The sequence below is a fragment of the Cetorhinus maximus genome, chromosome 6 (genome assembly GCF_964194155.1).
Source record: "Cetorhinus maximus chromosome 6, sCetMax3.hap1.1, whole genome shotgun sequence".
Classification (NCBI taxonomy): Eukaryota; Metazoa; Chordata; class Chondrichthyes; order Lamniformes; family Cetorhinidae; genus Cetorhinus; species Cetorhinus maximus.
This window is the reverse complement of record NC_135884.1, coordinates 64522425-64545344: the sequence shown is the minus strand read 5'-3', so window position 1 is coordinate 64545344 and position 22920 is coordinate 64522425. Positions and strand designations below refer to the sequence as shown.

The 22920-nt window shown below is 45.6% G+C and overlaps 1 protein-coding gene across 4 annotated transcripts in view; it reads right to left on the bottom strand.

Annotated features, from left to right (window-relative positions):
* Positions 1-248: 248 nt before the first annotated feature.
* Positions 249-22920, bottom strand: part of rassf1 (Ras association domain family member 1) — a 91959-nt gene continuing 69287 nt past the window's right edge. Inside the window, exons 3-7 of one of the 4 annotated variants that reach the window (XM_078543794.1) lie at positions 21308-21421; positions 10314-10418; positions 8778-9081; positions 5594-5709; positions 249-2418 (exon numbers count right to left, since the gene is read on the bottom strand). In XM_078543794.1, coding sequence (XP_078399920.1) covers positions 2272-2418; positions 5594-5709; positions 8778-9081; positions 10314-10418; positions 21308-21421 — 786 coding nt within the window. In that variant the 3' untranslated portion in view covers positions 249-2271. Of the gene's footprint in view, positions 2419-5593; positions 5710-8777; positions 9082-10313; positions 10419-16569; positions 16591-18734; positions 18957-21307; positions 21422-22920 lie in introns of those variants that run through there. The other 3 variants (XM_078543796.1, XM_078543797.1, XM_078543795.1) reach the window with 3 other exon arrangements.

Sequence of the window (22920 nt, the reverse complement as noted above, 5' to 3'; positions counted from 1 at the left end):
GAATTACAAAACTATGACAGCAGGAAGTGAGATTTGCAACAAGGAAATGACTGGCCTATGATTGCTTTCTTACTATTACTAAGATAGATTCCGTCTTCCTGGATGGTCCACAAAATTAGTAAATTTACAGAGAAATTAGAAAGGAGAGCTGAACCGAAACTTTGCCTCAATTTCCAGATTGGCGGATTTGCGCATTGGTGGCATGAAAAATTAGATCATTTGTAACACAAAATCACTAAAGGCAAAAAGGCATCCATCTCATATTTTATTGAATAAACTTAATGCAATCATAAATTATAAACTCCTTTAGTCAGGATACAAGCTTAGCTCAAGTAGTAGGGTAAGCTCAGGTTAATTTCTCTTCATATTTCCACTGCCAGTCCACATTCGTCATATTGCCACTTTCCATGATTTCATTACATTCACACAGGAATGGGGGAGGAAGGAGAGGAGTGATTGGGTAAAGACAAGAAGCTCCACATTGCCACTGCTCATGGCATTATGCCTCTTCTTCTGGGATACAGTGCCACAGGGGCCAGGCACCTCTTTGTACTGTATCTTGAGCCCCGATAGCCAGGGCCAGCAGCTCATTCGACTCTGGAGGGCATCATGGCTGAGTCTGACCCTTTTCTTAACTGATGTACACACAGGTTCACTTTCCGGCAGAAACTACTAATCTGCAGTCAGGAGCAGGGCCTCTTCTCAACATTCAACTCCCCAATTCGAATGCTGAAGCCAACCTCAGCGTCGTCAGTCAATGTGACAGAGCTAGGTTAAAACCCCAGAACCTACAATTTATGAGGCTGAACTTACAGTGTCTTAACCAACAGTTATTGGGAAAATTTTTCCATTCCATGAGACATTTCCCCAAATGGTCCAAGCCTTAAAATTCATGCCTAAAACCTCTCTGAGCAGTTAGACACAAACAGCACAACTTGTATCTGCTCAACAGCAGTCAATTGTAGTCAATCTAGTTATAGTGCACCCACACTGAACCAGGTCCACCCTGCACACACAACAAAAACAGTTTAAGTTTTTAAAACCTGTATTCTCTCCATTTAAAAAATCTCTCCTTCTCTTGATATCTCCTCAGAATCCATTCTGACTGACAAGAAGAATGAGTGGTGATCCCGGGATTTTTTATTTTTATATTTGTTCTTGGGGTGTGAGCATCACTGGCAAGGTGACTATTTACTACCTATCCTTAATTGCCCTTGAAACTGAGTGGCTTACTCAGCCAGTTCAGAGGGCAGTTAAGAGTCAACCACATTGTTTGGGTCTGGAGTCATGGGTAGACCAGAGCAGGTAAGGACAACAGATTTCCTTCCGTGAAGGGCATTAGTTTCATGATCGTTATTACTAAGAGTAGCTTTTTATTCCAGATTTATTAAATAATTGAATTTAAATCTTCCCCAGTTTCCATGGTGCGATTAGAACATGTTTCCAGAACATTAGCCATGGCTTCCTGATTACTAATCCCATAACATCGCCACTATGCCACCACCTCAGGATTCTTCTGCTGCTTTCAGTCAGAATTGTGTGCAGATGGGGAGAGTGAGTAGGTAAAGAGGGGTAAATCAGCATCTTTTACCATGCAGTAAGCACCTGGACCTTTGCTCAGTAACTCTGCCCCTTGCCCCAGCATCAGGCTTAGATGGGAATACTCTGCCGGGGGAAATCCTACAAATTCCAAAATGAAGTGTCTTTAAAACTGAATTCTAAGATATGCTAACCTCTCCACCTACCCACACTCATATCTGTGTATTATAAACTCCCGAATGATTCGTGAGAATACAATGTAGACATCTAAAAAGTTGCTATAACCACCACCCCACCAACCCACACTGTGTAGAAGCAGTGAGTGAACCATCCAGATACTTCAAGAAAAGAACAAATCAAAACACTGAGCTCTCTGTACTCTTATCCGTGTTGGTGCCTCCCAGCTAAACTTGGATCAAAACGATAAAGGGACATCCCTCTGCAGGTTGGCACTTCCCAGCTGTGGCCCCTAATCGTTCCGTTCAAATTCAGTAAAGGTCTCTCAGTCACACTCATTGTCAGGAAGAGGCTGCACACACCCCAATATCCTGCTCCACTCGCAGTAACCCCACTCGTAACTCGTATTCTCCACAGTTCATACTTTGTCCCTGGCCGGGCCAGGTAACATTGGTTTTTAGACCTTCTCACCGTTCATACATGTGCGCGTGCGCGTGTATTTTATTTCCCCCCCTTTCTCTCTCTCTCACGTCACGGGGTGGTGAGGGATCCCAGTCAGCCTGGGGAGCGGTTGGCGAGCTCCTCTTGCATCTTCTGCCTGCAGCGGGCATACTTCCCAAACATCTGTCTGACGTGCTCCTCTTCCTCACGCTGAAGGATTCGCAGGAAGTTCTGCAGCTCAGGTACAGTGAATGCATCCCACTGGAACAAAGGCAGGAATAGAGAAAAATTAACAGAAATGCTCAGGGACTTAGCTGTGCAAGACTCAATCCAGCAATCCTATTTAATTATTTAATTCTCCTGAGTTCAAGTTAGATCAGATCGGAGGCAAATACAGTACTGATAAACTTTAACGTCCCAGGTTCTTGTGCCTGGTGGTAAACATGTAACTGCCCATGTTCTCAGTGGAACAGATCAAGAGTAGGAACACAGCATTCAGATAGAATAAGTCCCCTGCTGCCAGAGTGTAGCATGTTGTGGAACTATCCTTAGAGAAAGAAATACTCCATTTCTATAGTGTCTTAATCTGACTTTAGAACGCCTAAAGTGCTTCATAACAATGAAGTATTTTTGAAGTGTAGTAACTGTTGTAAAGTAGGCAAAACGGCAGCCAGTTTATACATAACAAACTCCTACAAACAGTAATGAAATAATCACTAGCCAGTCTGTTCTGGTGATGTTGGTTGAGGGATAAATAACAGCCAGGACACTAGGGGGAACTCCCTTGTTCTTCCTCGGATTAGTACCACGGGATATTTTACTTCTATCCAAGAGACCAAGCAGGGCCTTGATTTAAAGTCTCATGCAAAAGTTGGCACCTTCAACAGTCTAGCATTCCCTCAGTACTGCACTGGATTGTCAGCCTAGATTAAGTGCTCAAATCTATAGAATGCGGTTTGAATCCCTGACCCTCTGACTCACAGACAAGAGCGTTATCACTGAGCCAAGGCTGACATGTCTTTTGATTGCCCAAGTCCCACAACACAGGGAGAATCATCTACATGACACTGTGGAGACTGTGGTAAGAAAACTTCGAAAACTGTAAATTGCATCCTGTGTGACTTAAGATGAGCTCATCAGGCTTAGCTCATTCTAGCTAAAATATGCTACATTAGTGAGCATTACTCAGATGGAAGTCAGAATTCTACCAAGAGGAAGAGGCCTGACTCTTATCCGTCTCAGCCAGAATCAAATTCTGAATTTCAGAGATCAAAGTCATGAGTTTGATTCATTCTCAAGATGGAGGCATCATTGAAATGTATTGCTGATTGTTCGTTGCCTTGTTTTGCTACAACTGAGTATTTTGCTAGGCCACTTCAGAGAGCAGTTAAAAGTTAACTATGTTGCTGTGGGACTGGAGTCGCATTTATACCAGACTGGGTAAGGAATGCAGATTTCCTATTCTCTTATTAAGGGTGACAATGCCATCTGTCAACACGGATTGAAAACTCCTCAAATGTGACTCCACAGTGGCAGTTGATACTCTCCAGGCTATCCCTCAGCAGTGTGGGTATTTCTCTCTTGTCCATAGCAGGGAAAACCCTGATATGCTTTCTCCTGAATTGCCTACTTCCTGTGACTGAGGAAATCCTCCACAGTATGGCTTTAGACCTTCCAGAGGAAGCTTCAATGTGGTCTTTGCTGCCTGAGAAATGCAAGAAAAATATTGAGAGAACTGTTCATTGCATTCATTGACCTGACCAAGTAAATTGTGAGGCTCTGTTGATTGTGCTGCAAAGATTTGGATCTCCAAGAAACTTAATCACAATCCTGCATTTGCTTCATGATATGACTACAACTGTCTTGAGTGGGAAATCTGAAACAGATGCCTTCAAATTCTGGACGAGTGTCAAGCAAGGCTGTGTGATAGCCCCCATGCTATTTACAATCTACCCAACAGTGGCTAATCACCCTGTCAAAGATCAACTGCCCTCTGATGTTAGTATTAAATACCGAGAAGGAAAACTGTAACCTCAGTCACTGTGCCAAAACTAAACTGACCACCATAGACATACATGATCTACCATTTACAAATCAGTGTAGTGTTATTGCCCACTCTGCACCAGATGTGCAAGCCACTCTCGATCTTTTCAATTCTGCATACAAGAAACTCGACCTGTTCTTGAATGTTGTCAAAACAAAACTCACGTCAACCCACAGCTGGTCAGCCAAATATTCCTCCCAGATATGTTGAAGAAGAGACTCTGGAACATGTTGAGCACTTCCCATACCTTGGTGGCCACCTGTCTCAAAAGGCCGCCATTGATGAGGAGAACCAGCACCAGATCAACTGCACCAGTCTGGCCTTCTACAAACTACAGCAGTGAGTTTTTGACAATAAAGACCTCCGTAAGTCAACAAAAAAGTACTAGTGTACAGAGCAGCTGTCGTCACCACACTCCTGTACTGCAGTGAGGGCTGGACTGTGTATCAGTGACACATAAGAACACTAGAGAAATTCTATCAGCAATGCTTCTGCCACATCATCTAGATCCAACGGAAGGATCATTGAACAAATGCTAGTGTCCTTCTTGAAGGCAGCTCCACAAATTTTCAGGCAAAACTCCTGCAACATCAACTTTGGTGGACGGACACTGTGTCCAGATGACTGAAAAGCATCTCTCCCGCCAGGTCCCGTTTTCTCAACTCTGAAATGGCCAACATTCCAGGGGAGTACAAAGAAAATACTTCAAATCCACTCTGAAGCTGTCCGTGAAGTGGGGCGGCATTGACATGAATGACAGGTTGGAGCTTGCTACCAATTGTTCAGAATGGTGACAACATGTCCATCAAGCTGCATCATGCTTTGAATCACAACGTCTTACTGATGAGGCAGAGCGGCAGCACAGAAGGAAAGAAAAGGAAGCAAATCCTGCACTCCAGATCCCACTACCCCATGGAACATCCTGCCGCACGTGCCCAAAGATCTACAGGTCAAGAATCAGTCTGGTCAGTCACATGAAGACCCAGGACAAAAACTTGCAACCCTGAGTAGCTGCCATCCTCGAATCAAGGGCAGGCTGCCGATGACGAATGAACCAGTTGGGTTTTTAATGAATCCAATGGTCATTTTTACCATTACCAGCTTTTTACTTCTAGATTATAAAAATCTGAATTCAAATTCCTTAGACTGACTTGGGTGGGATTTGAACTCACCCCCTTGGGATTAGGAGGCTAGGCCAACTGGATTAGTTGGTCAGTAACATAGCCACTGCATAATTGAATGACCACCCAGTGTGAACAGGACAGGTTTGAGGCAGACAGCTATATTACACCGTGTCCAACTTTACTCAGAGGGAGCTTTGCTCTCCATCTCAAATTACACTCAAGTTACACTCAAATCAACAGGCGGCCGCTCAGTAATATTCCTACTTACATTCACTTCTCCTGTCTCATTCTCTTTGAGCACAAGGCTCAACATCTTCTCATCCGGCCCAGCCAGCAGTCGCAGATATAAGGGGTGCTCATCATCGGAAAGCTTCCGAGTGTAAACTGCGAAGGAAAGAAAAAGCTTGAATTTCATTATGCTTAACCCAGTTTTATATTTCTAGGATCAGACGCAGGGGGACAAGCCTGGAATGCACCCAGAAGCCCTCGATGAACCCTCTCTTCAATGGTGAGCAGCACTAGAGTCTGAACCCATATCCTCTGATTAAGGAGTCAATGCTCTGAAGCAGTTCCTGGTTACTATGTTTTAATAAGATTAAGTATGAAGACCTCCCCATGACAGATTTTTCAGAACATTATCAGCAGTAAATGTTTTGCCAAATCAGAGATGGTCATATTTTAACCTCATCATTCTCCCAGTACCCCCATCAACAATCATCGCAGAGACCCGCCTCTTTGGAGATTCCGCACACTCGTATTTTTCTCTGCTCATCAGCAACCGTTAGTAAATTCTCAATATCATCGAGTTGGGAGACGCAGGTTCAATTTCCACAGCTCAGTGTCCCAGAATTGGGAATGTAGCTTCAATCGCCACAGTTTGGGAGATGCAAATTTCATCTCCATAGCTGAGTGTCACAGTATTGGGAGACGCAGGTGTGATCCCCACTCATCTCGGTGTCACCGACTTGGGACATACAGGTTTTATTCTTCAGAGTTCAGTATCCTGGAATTGATTCCCCACTCAGCTCAATGTCACTGAGATGGGAGACATAGGCTGAAACACTAAGCTGAAGTTGTGATGTCTCTCAGCAGTAATGAGTTAAATTGAACAGGGGAGTCAGGCTTAGGTTGTAGCTCAGGGCATAGCTGCTTATAAGGGGCACTGGCAAATGTCAGTCTATGAAGGCCATACTGACTTAAAAAGGTTAAAAGAAAATTGCCAGAGCATTGTTTGCATAAATTAACCATAAATAAACTTACTCGTCTAGCACATTTTTAATGCAACTTCATGAAAAAAAGTCCTACAAATTCTTCCTGTAATACAGTGAACTGAATGATTTGGCAGAGATAGATGTCAACCCGCTGAGAAAGTACAAGGCGCAAACTTCCTGAGTCTGGCTGTGCTTCTTTTAACAAACGCCATTTACAAGGGAGGGGACAGGAAGCACAACCCAGCCAAGTCCCAAGAGAGGCAACAGATGGGCCAAAAATTCACATCCTCACATCAGGGAGTTGGCAGCACGCTGGTAAAGTGGATTTGTTTATCTCAGGATTTCCTCACAATGGAAGTGACTGTGAGAGTCTCATCAGATTGGCAAACTGGATGTGGTCTATCAACTTCTGCATTATAGAATGTAAGCATTTTTAGGAACAGGAAAAGGCCATTAGGCCTCCAAACAGGCCTGTCCCTTCTTCTCTAATTGCCTCCAGCTGTCCTTCCCAGTTAACTTACTATGCAAGTTTTAATTTAAAAAATTGCTCACCTAGTCCATGTCACATTGGGTGGAATTTTATGCTGGTGGGATTTTACAGTCCTGCCAAAGTCAATGGACTTTTGAATGGCTCGTCACATTTTATGGCCCTGACCCATCGCGATGGGGCTGTAAAATTCCGCCGATAGTCTCTTACATTAGAGTCCCCAAAATCTCAACAGTCCTCAGTTCCCTCATGCAGATCCCTTGGTCATGGGAACATGAGTCAGGGAATCGGTTGCCAAGGTCAGAACACCTGAATTTCTGGCCAATGGGTGGAAAACGCGGTGTGATTCATGCATATTAACCTCTGCACACAGTTCTCTGATTGGCTCACCCAGCTAGTGGAAATCTATGCCAGGAACTGGCTGATTGCAATTTTGGGCCTCTAACTCTCTATTTTTTTTTGTTTCTAACTGGTCCGTGCTCCTTGAACATTTACATTTTTCCATGGTAGATAATTTGCCTGCATTTCAAGTCCTGGCCATTCAAACCTCATTCCATTTGATTGGCTGGGTCTGAGGGTTAGCTGTGGCTCAATGGGCAGCACTCCTTCCTTTGAGTCCAAAGACTGCAGGCAGAGTTTTACGAGTCGGCAAGCGGGGGCGGGGCCCGCTCGCCGATGTGTAAAATGACGAGCGGTGACGTCAGGGGGAACTCCCGAAGTCACCGCGCCCAATTTAAATTTTCAGGAAGGCGGGAGCGCAGCAAAATCAGCTGCGCACCCGCCGACCTGTTAATGGTCAATTGAGGCCATTGACAGGGTCAATTAAGTAATTAAAGGACCTGCCCGTCCAACCTTAAGGTTGGCGGGCAGGCCAGGAGCCCCGGCGGAAAGTAGAAAAAACATGAAACCTCATCCACGGGTGGGATGAGGTTTCATGTAGGCTTTAAAAAGTTTTAATAAAGATTTTGTAAAAATTATGGACATGTCCCAACTCATGTGACTTTGTAAGGGGATATGTTAGGGAAATTTTATTTTTCTATTTTTACTTTTTTTACATGTACAGCCGATCTCCCTGAAGCTGCACTTAGCCTCAGGGAGATGTGTGCACTCTTTTGTGCGCATGTGCGAAAGAGCACAATCTCGATTTTGGGATTCCTCCCCGCCTGCACAGCGCATAGGCCTTAATTGGCCCGCCCACATAAAACGGCGCCGCGCCTCTGATCGGGGGCGCCGATCGGAAGCGCGCCTATATGCGCCCGCCCGTCAACTTCCCCCCCGATGGGGGGAAAATTCAGCCCTGTGGGTTTAAGTCCCACTCCTGAAACCTGAGCACATGGTCTCCGCAGGCACTCTAATTCAGTACTGAGGGAGTACTGCATTGTTGGAGGTGGTGTCTTTTGGATGAGACATCAAACTGTGGCCCCATGTGCCTTCTCAGGTGAATGTAAACGATCCCATTGCACTATTTGAAAAAGAGCAGGGGAGTTTTCCCCAATGTCTTGGCTAATACTTATTCCTCAACCAACATCTAAAACTGATTTTCTGTTCATTATCATGTTGCTGTTTGTGGCAGCTTGTTGTGTGCAAATTGGCTGCTACATTTCCTACGCTCCGACTGTGAATGCATTTCAAAAGTACCTTATTAGCTGTAAAGTACTCTGTGTTGTCCTGAACCATGGAAGGCATGTAAGCTATATAAATGCAAGTTCTTTCTTTCTGACCTAAGAGCAGCTGTATTTTTTCATTGGATGTACCTTGATTGTCTTTCTCGATCCGTTCAAACAGAGCAAACTTGCGGGGATTGTCCACCACCATGAACTTGTTGAGCAGCGCTTTGATCACCTCGCTGGCCTTCGTGTGGCTGCTGATGTGCAAATGCTTCACAGTGTCCTTCGGGAGGTAGAAGGACGTGCGGCGTTTTATCGTTTGCGGGCGTGTCAGTCCAGTCGCTTTCTTGGTGTCGTAAATCGATTGAGGCTTCATGTTAGCAGAGACGGAGATAGGCCTCACCAATTTCAGCTGAACCTTAATAAACCCGGTGTATGTTCCGTCATTGTTCTGTGGAGATGGGGGGATGGATCAAGTGAGAGTTGGCATTGGCAGTCATTTTAAACTACATTTACACCAGCAAATTGATCGCAGAGTCAGAAGAGGCACAAGAATAAATTGTAAACAAAGTGAAAGCAAGGAGTGTGGAATATGGATTTTAAATTAATGTAAAGAAGACCAAGATAATGGTGATAAGCAGAGACCTCACTCCAGAAGTGAAAACTGAAGTAAATGGGCAAGTCCTGCAACAAAGTGAAAAGGTTCACATGGGGCAGTTTACCACAGACAATGAGAAATGTGATTGTGAGATCCAAAGGAGAATTGAAATAACCAAGACCAGCTTTATCAAAATGAGGGACATGTTTACATCAAAGAAACTGAACCTGAATCTTAGGAAAAGAATGCTGAGGTGTTGCATGCTGTCATCTGTTTTAAACGCCTCGGAGACACTGACAATAAACAGAGTCTTTTGATAAGCTGAATGCATTTGAGATGTGGACACAGAGGAGGATGTTCCGTAAATGCTACACAGACAGCAAGTCTAATGAGAAAGTACTGGGAATGGTTAGAGAAGAGGCAATTACTGCATAACATGAAAGAGAGGATGATGCAATATTTTGGTGACATCATTAGAATAGCTGGTAGACAGAGAGTTATTGGAAGGAAAGATTGATGGAAAACGTAGAAGAGGGAAGCAGAGGAGAAAATGGATGATGGATATAATGGACTGGATGCAGCTCACTTATGCTGGATGTGTAAGGGCAGCACAGGACAGACAGAGGTGGAGATCCATGGCAGTCAACCTTCTGGGAAGAAGGTAACACCAATGAACAAACAAACACCAGCAAAGGTAGGTCCGATCTGCCCCAAGGGCTTCCATCGGCTGCTCAATAAGGGCCCTGCACATAGCAGCTTTTCGTAGGTGACCCTTGTGCTGCTGTATGCAACACCATGATTGAATCTACCTCCATTATACTCTCAGGCACTGCAATTCAGATCCTAACTCCTCGCTGCGTAAAGATGTTTTTCCTCAAGTTGCTGCCACTGTGTGCTAGTGGTGCAGGAAGTGAATGGTTACGATGGTGGATAGGGTGCCAATCAAGCAGGCCACTTTGTCCTGGATGGAATCAAGCTTCTTGAATAATTTATTTTTGAATAAATGCAGTTTTTTAGTAAGCTGTTAATGAAAGGGTCCATTACTGTAACCCTCCGCTACATCAGCATTTAGACTTGTTACTTACCAGTGTCATTAAGAGATCACTGTTGATCTGCGAGTTGTATTCTCGAATCTTGGATTCGATTTCATCTCGTGAAAGAACTTGCTTCTTCCAATCAATGTGCTCATCCTGTGGAGCAACAAAAAATTTTATAAGTTATACTCCTATCAACAGGCCACAGGGTTTCTATTAATATGTGTTGGGATGATGAGGGACAGGAGACACAGACAGCATGGGGTGGGAGACAGATATTTCTTTATTTCACTTCACAATTCCAATTTTTTCCCATGGCTACTTGGTTCTGTTGGTTCAAAGTCTATATATTGCACTGTATTGGCACATTGCTCAGGTAGCCAATTCCAAATATACAAATCCAGCAGAGAGTCAACAGTCTGATTGGCTTTGAGTGGAATCAAAGCCAAGACCAATCCTGTTCGTATCCAGCAAGTATCACTGCATGGTGATCAGGAGCAACAGCACTGGTTGATTCTCTCCCCTTACTGAAATCAGTTCATTCAAAACAGAGAGGGGATTAATTCTGGGCTTCTGTGTTTTCTGACTCTGCACCTGACCAGGAAATACCTTTCATGGAACTCTCTTTTTCTCATCCTTAACATGCATATGCACTTTGGGAGGTCATCAGTGATCAATGCAGTTATCTATTCAAATTCAATATTTACTAAAGGATTTTTGCTCATCTTTTCCATCCACTGACAACAAAAACTTGCAGTTATATAGTGCCTTTAATATAATAAAACATCCCAAGGGGCTTCACAGCATCGTTATCAGACAAAAACTGATACTGAGCCAAAGAACAAGACCTTAGGACATGTGACCAAAAGCTTGGTCAAACAGCTAAATCTTAAAGGAGAAGAGAGGTGAAAAGTCAAAGAGGTTTGGCTGAGAATTCTAGAGCTTCTTCAGCTTCTCTCGGACTGTCACAGAAAGATTTGCACACAGGCTTCTCGTAACTGCTGTCAATATTTCCCTATAGTTGACTCATAGGGGTGGGGTGGGGGTTTCATGAGAGGTCACTACCTTCATGAAGACTCCATTGGCCTTTACCTAAGGAACACTCATTCATGGAGGGGAGACGATGGCATAGTAGTAATGTCACTGGACTATTAATCCAGAGGCCCACGCTAATGAACTAGGGACACAGGTTCAAATGGCAGCTGGTCGAATTTAACTTGAATTAATAATCTTGAATTGAAACCATTGTTGTAAAAACCCATCCATAGGGGAGGAAATTTGCCTCTTACCTGTCTGGCCTACATGTGACTCCACAGCAATGTGGTTGACTCTTAACTGCCCTCTGAAACAGCCTAGCAAGTCACTTAGTTCAAGGATAATTAGAGATGGGCAGCAAATGCTGACCTTGGCAGTGATGCCCACATCACAAAAAAGAATAAAAGGAAAAAAAGTGTGTCATTGGATCCTCCACATGGCTAGTGGATTAACAACATTTGATCAAAAAAAAGCTAAGGTGCTTTCCAGTTGTTTTTCTTGCACTGCGGGGAAGCCCGATTTATACCATCTGTGCTCATGCTCAAATTGACCCAACAGCTGCTGAAGGATTCAGGAAGGAAAAGAGGTGCTTGATGGTTTCTGTCAACATCTTCAAGCTATGTCAAACATCTCTCAGAGGGACCATCACTGACAGGAAAAGTTACGTCCTGTTCATCTAATATAGCCATCACGAGATTGCTTATCCCTACTCCCATCACCCTTACAAAGCAAATTAACTGAATGTATTTTTGTTCTATGGCACTGGAAGCCTGAAGGCACATCTTAGTCCAGAGACCATGCTATGAGCACATGAAACTTGGATCTCCCAAAATGTCACAAAAGGAGCCATTTTTCCACCTCTCCCTGTCACATATTCCCTGGAAGAGCTGTTCGTACAGAAGCTGAGAGTGATGGATTGTGGCTGGAATCCATAATGTCACAGCAGGAGTTAGTTTCATGCAAAATATCTTTTCCCAGGCTTTCTTTAAGCACCAACAATTTGCATTCATATAGTGCCTTTAACATAGTAAAAGGTCCAAAAGTACTTCACAGCAGGGTTATCAAACAAAATTTGACACTGATCCATATAGACATCAGGACAGGTGACAAGAGCTAGGTTTTAAGGAATGTCTAAAAGGAGGAAGAAGACTAGAGAGGCAGAGAGGGAGTTCCAGAGCTTGGGGCCTAGGAAGGCACAACCATTAATGGTAAAGCAATTAAAATTGGGGATGCTCAAAGGGTCAATTCTTAAATGTAAAATACTGAGGCAACTGAAGCTCCAGTAGGCAGCTACCTCCTATTATTATACTTTGAATTCTGTAGAATACATTTCTTTAATAAGTACCATGTTATAGATTCTGCCTTATTTTCACTCTCTTCACAACATCCACTATGCATCAGGAATCCTATTCCTCCACTGTAACAGGCCAACTGGTCTTTTTTCATTTTGGCTTTTCTTATATTTTCCTTCTATAGTGCCGCTGCAGAGCAAATTATCAACAGAACATCAGAAAGGCCCAGAATAAGAGAAGGCCATGCTGCCCATCAGGTCTGCCCCACCTGGATTCCAGCTCTGACTATTCCATTATGGAATCCCCTCAACACCACATCTTGGTCGTATATTTTAAGGTACAGTACCAGCTGGAGCAAGTCATGTTTAAAGAGTAAGGTGCTCTAGGCATAGCAATTTCTATCCTTTGGTTTAGTCTGAGTTAAATAGTTAGCAAGTGAATTTCCATAAGGTGAGTTGGTGCTCCTGATCGTTTGCTCCCACTTTGACAAGTGTGAATGAGGTCAGTCGGAGCTCAACAGGCAGATTACAGGAACTCAGGAGAAGCATTTTGATGGCAGAAATAGGGCAGCTGCCACCCGGTTTACCTGCCTAGAAAAATCTCCTGCACCATTTATACACTGCTAGTGTGCTGAATATGGTGAGGAAAACTTGAATTTATATATAGAGCTGCTGTTTCATTAGGTACAAAATGGTGAACCAGAACCTATGACAGCAAGACTGGACTGTTGACTATGACTTGGAAAACAAGTGTAAGGGGGGTTGGGGGATGCATTGAAGAGAACCTAATTAAAATATTAATGTATGCAGCATTCTCCAGATCAATTTGCAATGTTCTACTGCCATTATGTGCCATTAGAGGCTGGTTAAAATTCAGGATATGAAATACACTATTTCTATTCATTATCCCATTTATGAACAAGGCATGAAGGTTGTTGGTATTTGCTTGATTTTGTCAAAGCATTAGAGTTATGGTAAATGCAGCCGAGGTACAGATCAGTCATGATATAACCGAATGGCAGAACATTAAAACAGATGAAGGCCATTCAGTCCTTCGAGCCTGCACTGCCATTCAATTAGATCACAGCTGATCTGTACCTTTTCTCCATCTAGCCACCTTAGCTCAATGTCCCCTAATACCCTTTCCTAACAAAAATCTACCAATCTCAGTTTTGACAACTTCAATTGTTTAAGGCCAGTATATCCTTCCTAAGATGCAGTGAACAGAACTGAACAGGCTGGAGGGGCTGAATGGCCTACATCTGTTCCTATGTTCCTAAAATTCTCAATCTTTAACAGCCTTGATAGAACATATTTCTACATGGCACCTTCCACATCCTCTGGATATCCTCAAGCATTTCACACCAAAGCCAACTTCCACAGCAAAGCTCCACAAACAGCAATGATTTGAATGATAGGTTATTCTTCTTTTTGGTAGTGTTTGTCAGGGGATGACGCTTAGCCAGGACATCATAGCTCTCAACTCTTTGAAAAATGCCATATGTCCATCTGAACAGACAGACGGGGGCCTCAGTTTAACACTACATCTAGATGGCTCACCTGACAATGTAGCACTCCCTCAGTACTGCACTGAATTGTCAGCTTAGCGAATATACTCAATTACTTAAGTATCTAGAAGGATTTAGCAATTCTGGGTCCAAGGTACATTTCAGGCTCATGTATTCCATATCCACCATGTAGCCTTCCCAAGGAGTGTCGGGGGCTAAGACTTCACTCTACAGCCGGGATTTCCCAGCGTGTCGTGGTGGGATCCTCCGTGAGAGATTTGGTGGCCCAGCCAAAAGTCCATTGAGCTTCAGTGGGACTGGACATTCCCAGCAGTGGGCGGAGCCAGAACATCTCACCCTATATTTTTAAAAAATATATATGTATCATTTTGGTTAATTTATAAAAATATTTTTCTTAAAAACTGGACAAAGGCTTTAAACTGACTGAAGCCATGACTGGCTATGACTCACACAAAAGGAATTTTTGGCCTTCAGAACAGCAGCAACCTCATTGTCTTTAAAGAGGTGCTTATGCCCCCTATGACTGCAGAGATCAAATCCCAAGGAGTTGTACAAAGACCATTTACATTTCTAAGGCCAGGCTCTGGAGACCATCTGTCTGCAAGGACAAAGGACGCTGAAACCTCTTTTTGAAATTATTAATGGATGAAACTCAAAAATCCAGACAAGGAATATATGTCCTTTGTCCAACCAAGGTGGAGAAGTGGGAGTCATTTCACATGACACCCTCCCCAAGCTGCTAGAGCCTGTAATATTGCTTTGTGGAGCTGAAAAAGGCAGTCTGCCATCTTCCATCAACCAAACAGCAGCAGAACCAGAGCTCTCTCCAGGCCTGGCCCTTATCTACTAGAACTTGTGTACAGCGCCTACAAGACTAAATCATCTCCATGTGCCTATCCCATCGTGGATGTCATTTCTACTGGAGAAGTGGATTATCCAGCATCCGTCTTCAACCTGCTGACTCTGTGAAAGAATGCACCATTGGACTTTAATTTTGGACTCACATAAAACAATAATTCCTAACTTTTCTCTGGTCTTTGCTCTGTACCTCATTCTTTCCTTCATCCCTTTATTATTGTATAAATGTACCACGGGGCTATGTAGCGACACCCTCCTCCCACATTTTGAATGTGTAAAAATAAACTAACCCTTTTAGTTCGAGTTTGCTGTAGGGTTATTAATAGAGAACTGTATCACACCAAAACTGAGGGGTTGAAAAAATACACCATCACATATAAAAGGGGGAAATCAAAAGTCAAGGTGAGGTAAGAGTGACTACCCTTGACATCAAGGCAGCATCCGACCGAGTGTTGCATCAGGAAGCCCTAGCAAAGCTGGAGTCAATGGGAATCAGTGGGAAAGCTTTCTGCAGTTGGAGTCATACCTATCACAAAGGAAGATGGTTGTGGTTGTTGGAGGGGAATCATCTCAGTTCCAGGATATCACTGTAGGAGTTCCTCAGGGTAGTGTCCTCGGCCCAACCATCTTCAGCTGCTTCATCAATGACCTTCCTTCCATCATAAGGTCAGAAGTGGGGATGTTCGCTGATGATTGCACAATGTTCAGCAACATTCACGATGACTCAGATACTGAAGCAGTCCATGTCCAAATGCAGCAAGACCTGGACAATATCCAGGCTTGGGCTGACAAGTAGCAAGTAACATTCACGCCACACAAATGCCAGGCAATGACCATCTCCAACAAGAGAAAATCTAACCATCGCCCCATGACATTCAATGGCATTGCCATCACTGAATCTCTCACTATCAACATCCTGGGGGTTACCATTGACCAGATACTGAACTGGACTAGCCATATGTACTACATGTGTCACTGTGGCTACAAGAGCAGGTCAGAGGCTAGGAATCCTGTGGCGAGTAACTCACCTCCTGACTCCCCAAAGCCTGTCCACATCTACAAGGCACAAGTCAGGAGTATGATGGAATACTCTCCACTTGCTTGGATGAGTACAGCTCCCACAACACCCAAGATGCTGGACACCATCCAGGACAAAGCAGCCCGCTTGATTGGCACCCTATCCACAAACATTCACTCCCTCCACCACTGATGCACAGTGATAGCAATGTGTACCATCTACAAGATGCACTGCAGGAACTCACCAAGGCTCCTTAGACAGCACCTTCCAAACCCACCACCACTACCATCTAGAAGGTCAAGGGCAGCAGACACAGGGTGCGTAGGCCTGAATAGCACTCCAGCTGCCATGAGTTAGGCAATGAGTAAAGACTTGTGGTTTGAGGAGGGTTGTGAAGGTAGCAATGGAACCTCACAGAATAGAGACACAAGCACATTTCCCAAAACCCCTACTGTGTTTTAATTAAATAGTCGTGAAAAGGACCAGCTATTTTCTCCAGACCCCAGACTCCTGTAGGTATACAATGATCTCGAAACAACCTGTACCATTTCAACAGGAAACACATTAATCACCTACCTTCGACAGAACCTTCCAAACCCGCAACCTCTAACACCCAGAAGGACAAGGGCAGCAGACAGATGGGAACACCACCACCTCCAAGCCTCTCACCATCCTGACTTGGAAATATATCGCCGTTCCTTCATTGTTGCTGGGTCAAAATCCTGGAACTCCTTCCCTAACAGCACTGTGGGTGTACCTACGCCACATGGACTGCAGCTGTTCAAGAAGGCAGCTCACCATTAACCTCTCAAGGGCAACTAGGGATGAGCAATAAATGCTGGCCCAGCCAGTGACACCTACATCCCATGAATGAATAAAAAAAACACTTTTCTGTTTACAGACGGATGGTGAGAGGAGAAATCTGGACTGTTTAAATTAACTCCCCTCCTGTCTGTAATAGAAGGCAACTTAACAATGCACCAAGGAGGAAGAAAGCTCATCTGATTCATTCTTTCTAAGAAACTGCAGGAAAAACTGAAGGCAACATTCTGGAAAGAGGAACTCTTCTGGATCCCTTCTATAAGCATTTTGTCATTTAGTATTTTGCCTGTTTTTGCTTCATGAATTATTTTTAATTTGGTCGAGCAAAGGGCAACTTAATGTTTTTGGAGGAATGTAATGGTTATTCCTGAAATGCTAACCTGACTGTCCTCTTTAGACTCCAAGTGATTTTCTGAATATTTTCAGCATTTTCTGTTTTGACACTAGCCAAGGGGGTAATTTTGACTTCTGGCAAAAGTGTAAAAAGGGCAATAGCTGCCCATTATACAGCTCTGTCAATCAGGTAAAAATTATTCCCGAAGTGTGATCCCAAGTAGAATGGACTTCTTGAGGGATTCCTTTTCCTGACTGGCATCCAGTAATCTAAGCGGACCTTTTTATGCATTCTCGGCAAGACAGGATCAGGCTCACAGTGATTTTCTATATAGTGGAATTTCCTGCTGGTCCTCAGTCTAGACTGACATGAAGAAAGGCCTCTTGGACTCAACACCAGAGGGCTGCTGAGACTGGAGTTACATCAGGTTAAGAGTCAGCACTTACAAGAATGGAGGTGCAACAAGTTATCAATGCTACAGTTAAAAAGAGATATAAACACCATTACAAGTTTGAGAGAGGACATCAATACTCCATGTGAAAAACCCACATCTCATTGACATTACATATCTGACAGATCTAGATCGCATAAACAAAAGATCCACAGTCCATCAACATAACACATGTGCAAGAGGTCCAGATCCCATTAAAGCTACACTTGTGAGATATCCAGATCCCATCAATGCCACAGGCGTGAGAGAAATCCAGATCCATTATGCTACATGTGTGAGAAATGCAGATCCTATGCTACATGTATGAGATTTCCAGAATCAATTAACACTACATGCATGAAAGATCTAGATCGCTTGAACACTACATGCTTGTGAGAGATCCAGTACTAATGAAGTAGAAACCTCGGTCCTGGTGCCTGTGCATGTGAGATTTGATTTCAATGCATTAACCTGGTGCCATCTTCCAGTGTGAGTGACACAGATTTAATCCATTTGAGACAGGCCTGATTATTAACATCCCTAATTTACTTAATTGGCAATGCTTTAACTTTCAAAATGCAATTATCTCCATCAAAAAAAAATCAAAAGAAGTATAGAACCCATCACCAGTGTAAAAGAGCCTTTGACTAACGATCACCCAGAGCTACACTGTAACCCTGAAGAGCTGAGGAGAGGCCAGAAGAACAGGGAGGTGAGGAGAAGAAATACAGACAGGGGAGGGAAGTGGGGAAAGAGCTAAAAGCTCGGATCAAGGCTTTTTTTTTACAAAAAGTTTCGTTAAACATCTTGAATGAGAAAAATGTTCAAAGGTGAAATCTTCTAAACTTTCCCAGCACACTGGGAGGAGAAAGGAAGGAAGCCAAGAGTTTTTTGATATGGATTGGTTATGCAGAGTGCACATTCAAATCCTCACACTGGAATCAGCCAGGAAGCTTCCCACGCTGACTGTCTGCTGACTGCCTGTGTTCAGCCTGCTTACAGACCACACTTCCGGCTTCCATCATAAAACAACTAAGCATTAGATCATCGCATTCCAAGGCGGGGTTGGGTAGTCCACGTGGAACACCCTCCTGTTGCCTGGCATCCTTTACTCTGTATACTGTACAACAACCCTGTTAATCACGCTAGCCTTACCTTCTCACATTGAACTGGAATTGAATCGGGCTGTGGTCACGACAGAAGAATCTTTAGAAACAGGAAAAGATCATTCGGCCCGACTAAACCTGAAACTTTCTGATGGATCCAGGCCATCTACCCACCGTCCCAATGACCTTTCTCTGGTCAATTAAGGGCAGTGTTGAGCCTTAGTGAAGGGCTAACAATGCAAGAGAAAATATCTAACTCAACAGGACTTTACAAAGGATTCCCCAAATGAAAATGACACTGCTGTCTGTGAGAAAGAGCATGAGTGAGAACAGAGAGTGCCACTATTTGCTGTAGTCCTGCACAGTCTATCTGTCCTCAACACCCAGCACGATTTGGCTTGGCACAAGCTCTTTCCCCTTATCATACTTTTGACACCTTAACGTGTGGAATGAGTCTCAGACGCAGACTAGATAGAAGATAATCTATTTGGTACACCTCTGTCTACTTTTCCTTTCTCCCTGGTGACAGCACATCGCCACAGAGGTTGTAACCACCAATTGGTTATCCCCATTATGTGGTGTCCTGGTCTAATGAGCTCAGTGGTATAACATGCTATAGGTCCTCCAGTACCTGGTGTGTTACTGAACTATGAGGATCAGAATGTCCCAGGTTTAATCCCTGCCCTATGCTAGGCCAGCGCATCTCATGGGTGGGGGTTCCACCACCATCCACAACCTTAGTGGTCCTGGTTTTCCAAGAGGGGAAAGAAAAATAAATCAGCTGGGCTTCTTTCTTTGGTTATTCCCACAGGGAAGTAGGAGTGTGAGCGTCAGGCGAAAACAGAATCTAGCTTAGCTGTGTGACAGAGCCACTCCAGGGGATTAATTTACCTGTCAAATCACCCAAAACGACCAAATCCTTTCCTTCTATTAAACCCTCTACCATTAGCTCTGTTTTGTTCTCAGACCTGCCACTGTTCACTCTGTTTCTTTATTAAACCCTCTGCCACTCAGTCCCTTTCTGTCTCAAACCCTCTGTCTTCCCCTTATATGAAACACCTTGGGGTACAATGATGTTTAGGATGCTATACAAATGCAAGTTGTTGATATGGATTGAGGACAGTATTCTACTGGCTTTGATGCCACTGCAGTTGGCGGCCCCCCTAATATTTATTACCCCGCATCACTGAGAATACACTACTTGGGCAAAGGAATCAGGCAGGGGGATATTGTCCTGCATGACTGGAGCAGTCAAGGGAGAAAGATCAAAGGGAGAACTGGAGCCAGTGCTGTGCAACAAAACCTCAGTGTAATAAGGCCTTAACTCTCGCTGTACAGTTCCATGACCTGACCTCAATTCATCTTGAAACAAAAACCTTAATTAGCACCGTCTGTGAGGACATTGTGTTTCGAGTCAGACCAGTTACTTAGTAACTTACTTTCTAAATCCCCAGTGAGCTGGCCAAGAGAATGTCATTTGGAAACTCCAGTTTGGTTGTTTGAAGTTTTGTCCCATTTAAAGAAATGAACTGATATTAAACACAGAGTCAATCCGTTCTAAAATTACAGGAGGGGGCTTAGGCATCATGAGCCTGCTTGAATCTCACAAGGGATCCTAAGAACGCTGTAGAGAAGTACACCTAAAGCCATGATAGGCAGCAATATTTTTTTGACAATCATCAAAGCACTAGGTCAGGGGTCAAAGGTCAAGAGTCAGTACAAGTCAATCATTCCAGTTATCTGTCTCTTTCTGAAACATTTTAATTTTTCCACAGCACCCCCACCCCCAACCTTTCCCTAGACATGGCTTCTACACATCTTAACTGCTCACAGTGACAAGAACAAGCTATGGACTGTAACACTCCCGGGATCTCCTCCCATTTGTACCTCTCCCCCAACACCATCGCGCCCCCCAGCACCACCACCCCCCCCCCTCCCCGCAAAACCTACCCCAGGCTCCCTTCACTGCCATACTCCCCCTTCTCTCCTCTAGCCCACCTGTTCCACTCTACTTCTCCAGTTTCTTCAACCCCCTTCCTCTCCACAACTCCCCAACTCTCCCCATACTCTGCCAACTCTCCAGCTCCATCAATACTCCTCCAGACCCCCTTTTCCAACTCTCCTCCTCACTCCTCTCCTCTTCATCTCCCTTCACCTCTGTAACCCCCCATGTCGCCCTCCCCTTCTTCTCCTCCCCTCCAAATTCCCACTATTCCCTTCCACCAGCATCTCCAACACCCTAACTCACCACCCTCCCCAACTCACTCTTCAACCCATCCCCAACTTGCCTCCTCGCCTCCTCACCCCGTCCCCAGCTCGCCCCGTCCCCAGCTCGCCCCCTCACCCCGTCCCCAGCTCGCCCCCTCACCCCGTCCCCAGCTCGCCCCCTCACCCCGTCCCCAGCTCGCCCCCTCACCCCGTCCCCAGCTCGCCCCCTCACCCCGTCCCCAGCTCGCCCCCTCACCACGTCCCCAACTCACCTCCTCACTACCTCATCAGATCCCCAACGCGCCTCCACATCTCTTGTCCCGCTTTCCTCCTCACGCCACTCCCCAGCTCTCCTCCACAGCCCTCGTCCCTCTCTATTCCCCTCACCCATGCCTTGAGCTCACAGTAACTCACCTTGTACTTCCTGGGTTTCTTGATGAAGGAGGTCCTGGCAGTGAAGAACTGTTCAAACTCTGAGTCTTCCTCCTGACTGCAGTAACCACTGCTGCTAGTACTGGTCCACGTCATCTGGAACAACGAGGAGAGGAGGCAGGGAAGGAGAAAATTGGAAAAAAAGAGATAACCTACTGAAAGTGGAGGAAAGCTGGCCTCAACTGCTTGTTAAAGCTCTTGCACAAAAAGTCCTGTCCTCTATGTGGATAAGGAAGCCCTCACTGTTACTGTCTCGCTCTGGTTACTCCTGTATTGTCTCAGCTCAGTGCTGGGGGCTTTCTCTCGCTCTGCCAGCCGTTGAAATTGGAAAGTACACACACTGCAGATCTCCAGAGCTGATTTGCTGGTGGGAAAGGGCTGGGAATGTGTGATCTAATCCGGTTCCGCCCCCTTCCTGCCTTTTACGTGCAATCCCACTGATTTCATCCTCCAACTATTCCAACTGCCAAATATAGCTGCTTTAACCCCTGCCATGCCAAGCTGCTCTAAAAGGCACAGACCAAACCTTTCACAGGCCTGCTAAACAGGGCTTTGAATAGAAAGCAGTACAAGAAAACCAAAATGGGAGGGGGATGGGAGGGAGATGGAAGAGAAAAAAGGGGTGGGAGGAAAGGAGGAATAGAGGGAGGGAGGGGATGGGGAGAGAAAAAAGGGAGCAGGAGGGGAGGTAGGGGGAAAGGGGAGCGGGAGGGGAGGAGGGAGGGGTGGGGATGGTGAGGGAGAGGAGGAGGGGGAAAAGAGGAAAGGGAGGGTGGAGGAGGGAGAGAGGGTGTAAGTGGAGGGGGAGGGGGATGGTTAGGGTGGGGAGAGAATAAAGGGAACGGCAGGGGAATGGAGGGAGGAGAGGGGAGGGGGATGGAGGGAGGAGAGGGGAGGGGGATGGAGGGAGGAGAGGGGAGGGGGATGGAGGGAGGAGAGGGGAGGGCATGGAGGGAGGAGAGGGGAGGGGTATGGAGGGAGGAGAGGGGAGGGGAGGGCATGGAGGGAGGAGAGCGGAGGGACATGGAGGGAAGAGAGGGGTGGGAGGAGAGGGGAGAGAGTGGGGGAAGAGGGGAGGGAGGGAGTGGGGGAAGAGGGGAGGGAGGGAGTGGGGAAGAGGGGAGGGAGGGAGTGGGGGAAGAGGGGAGGGAGGGAGTGGGGGAAGAGGGGAGGGAGGGAGTGGGGGGAAGAGGGAGGGAGGGAGTGGGGGAAGAGGGGAGGGAGGGAGTGGGGGAAGAGGGGAGGGAGGGAGTGGGGGAAGAGAGGGAGGGAGGGAGTGGGGGAAGAGGGGGAGGGAGGGAGTGGGGAAGAGGGGAGGGAGGGAGTGGGGAAGAGGGGAGGAGGGGAGTGGGGAAGAGGGGAGGGAGGGAGTGGGGGAAGAGGGAGGGGAGGAGAGGGGGAAGAGGGGAGGGAGTGGGGAAGAGGGAGGTGGGAGGGAGTGGGGAAGAAGGGGAGGGAGGGAGTGGGGGAAGAGGGGAGGGAGGGGGAAGGGGAGGGGAAGAGGGGAGGGGAGGGGAGGGAGTGGGGAGAAGGGAGGGAGAGGGAGTGGGGGAAAGAGGGGAGGGGAGGAGAGGGGGAAGAGGGGAGGGGAGGGG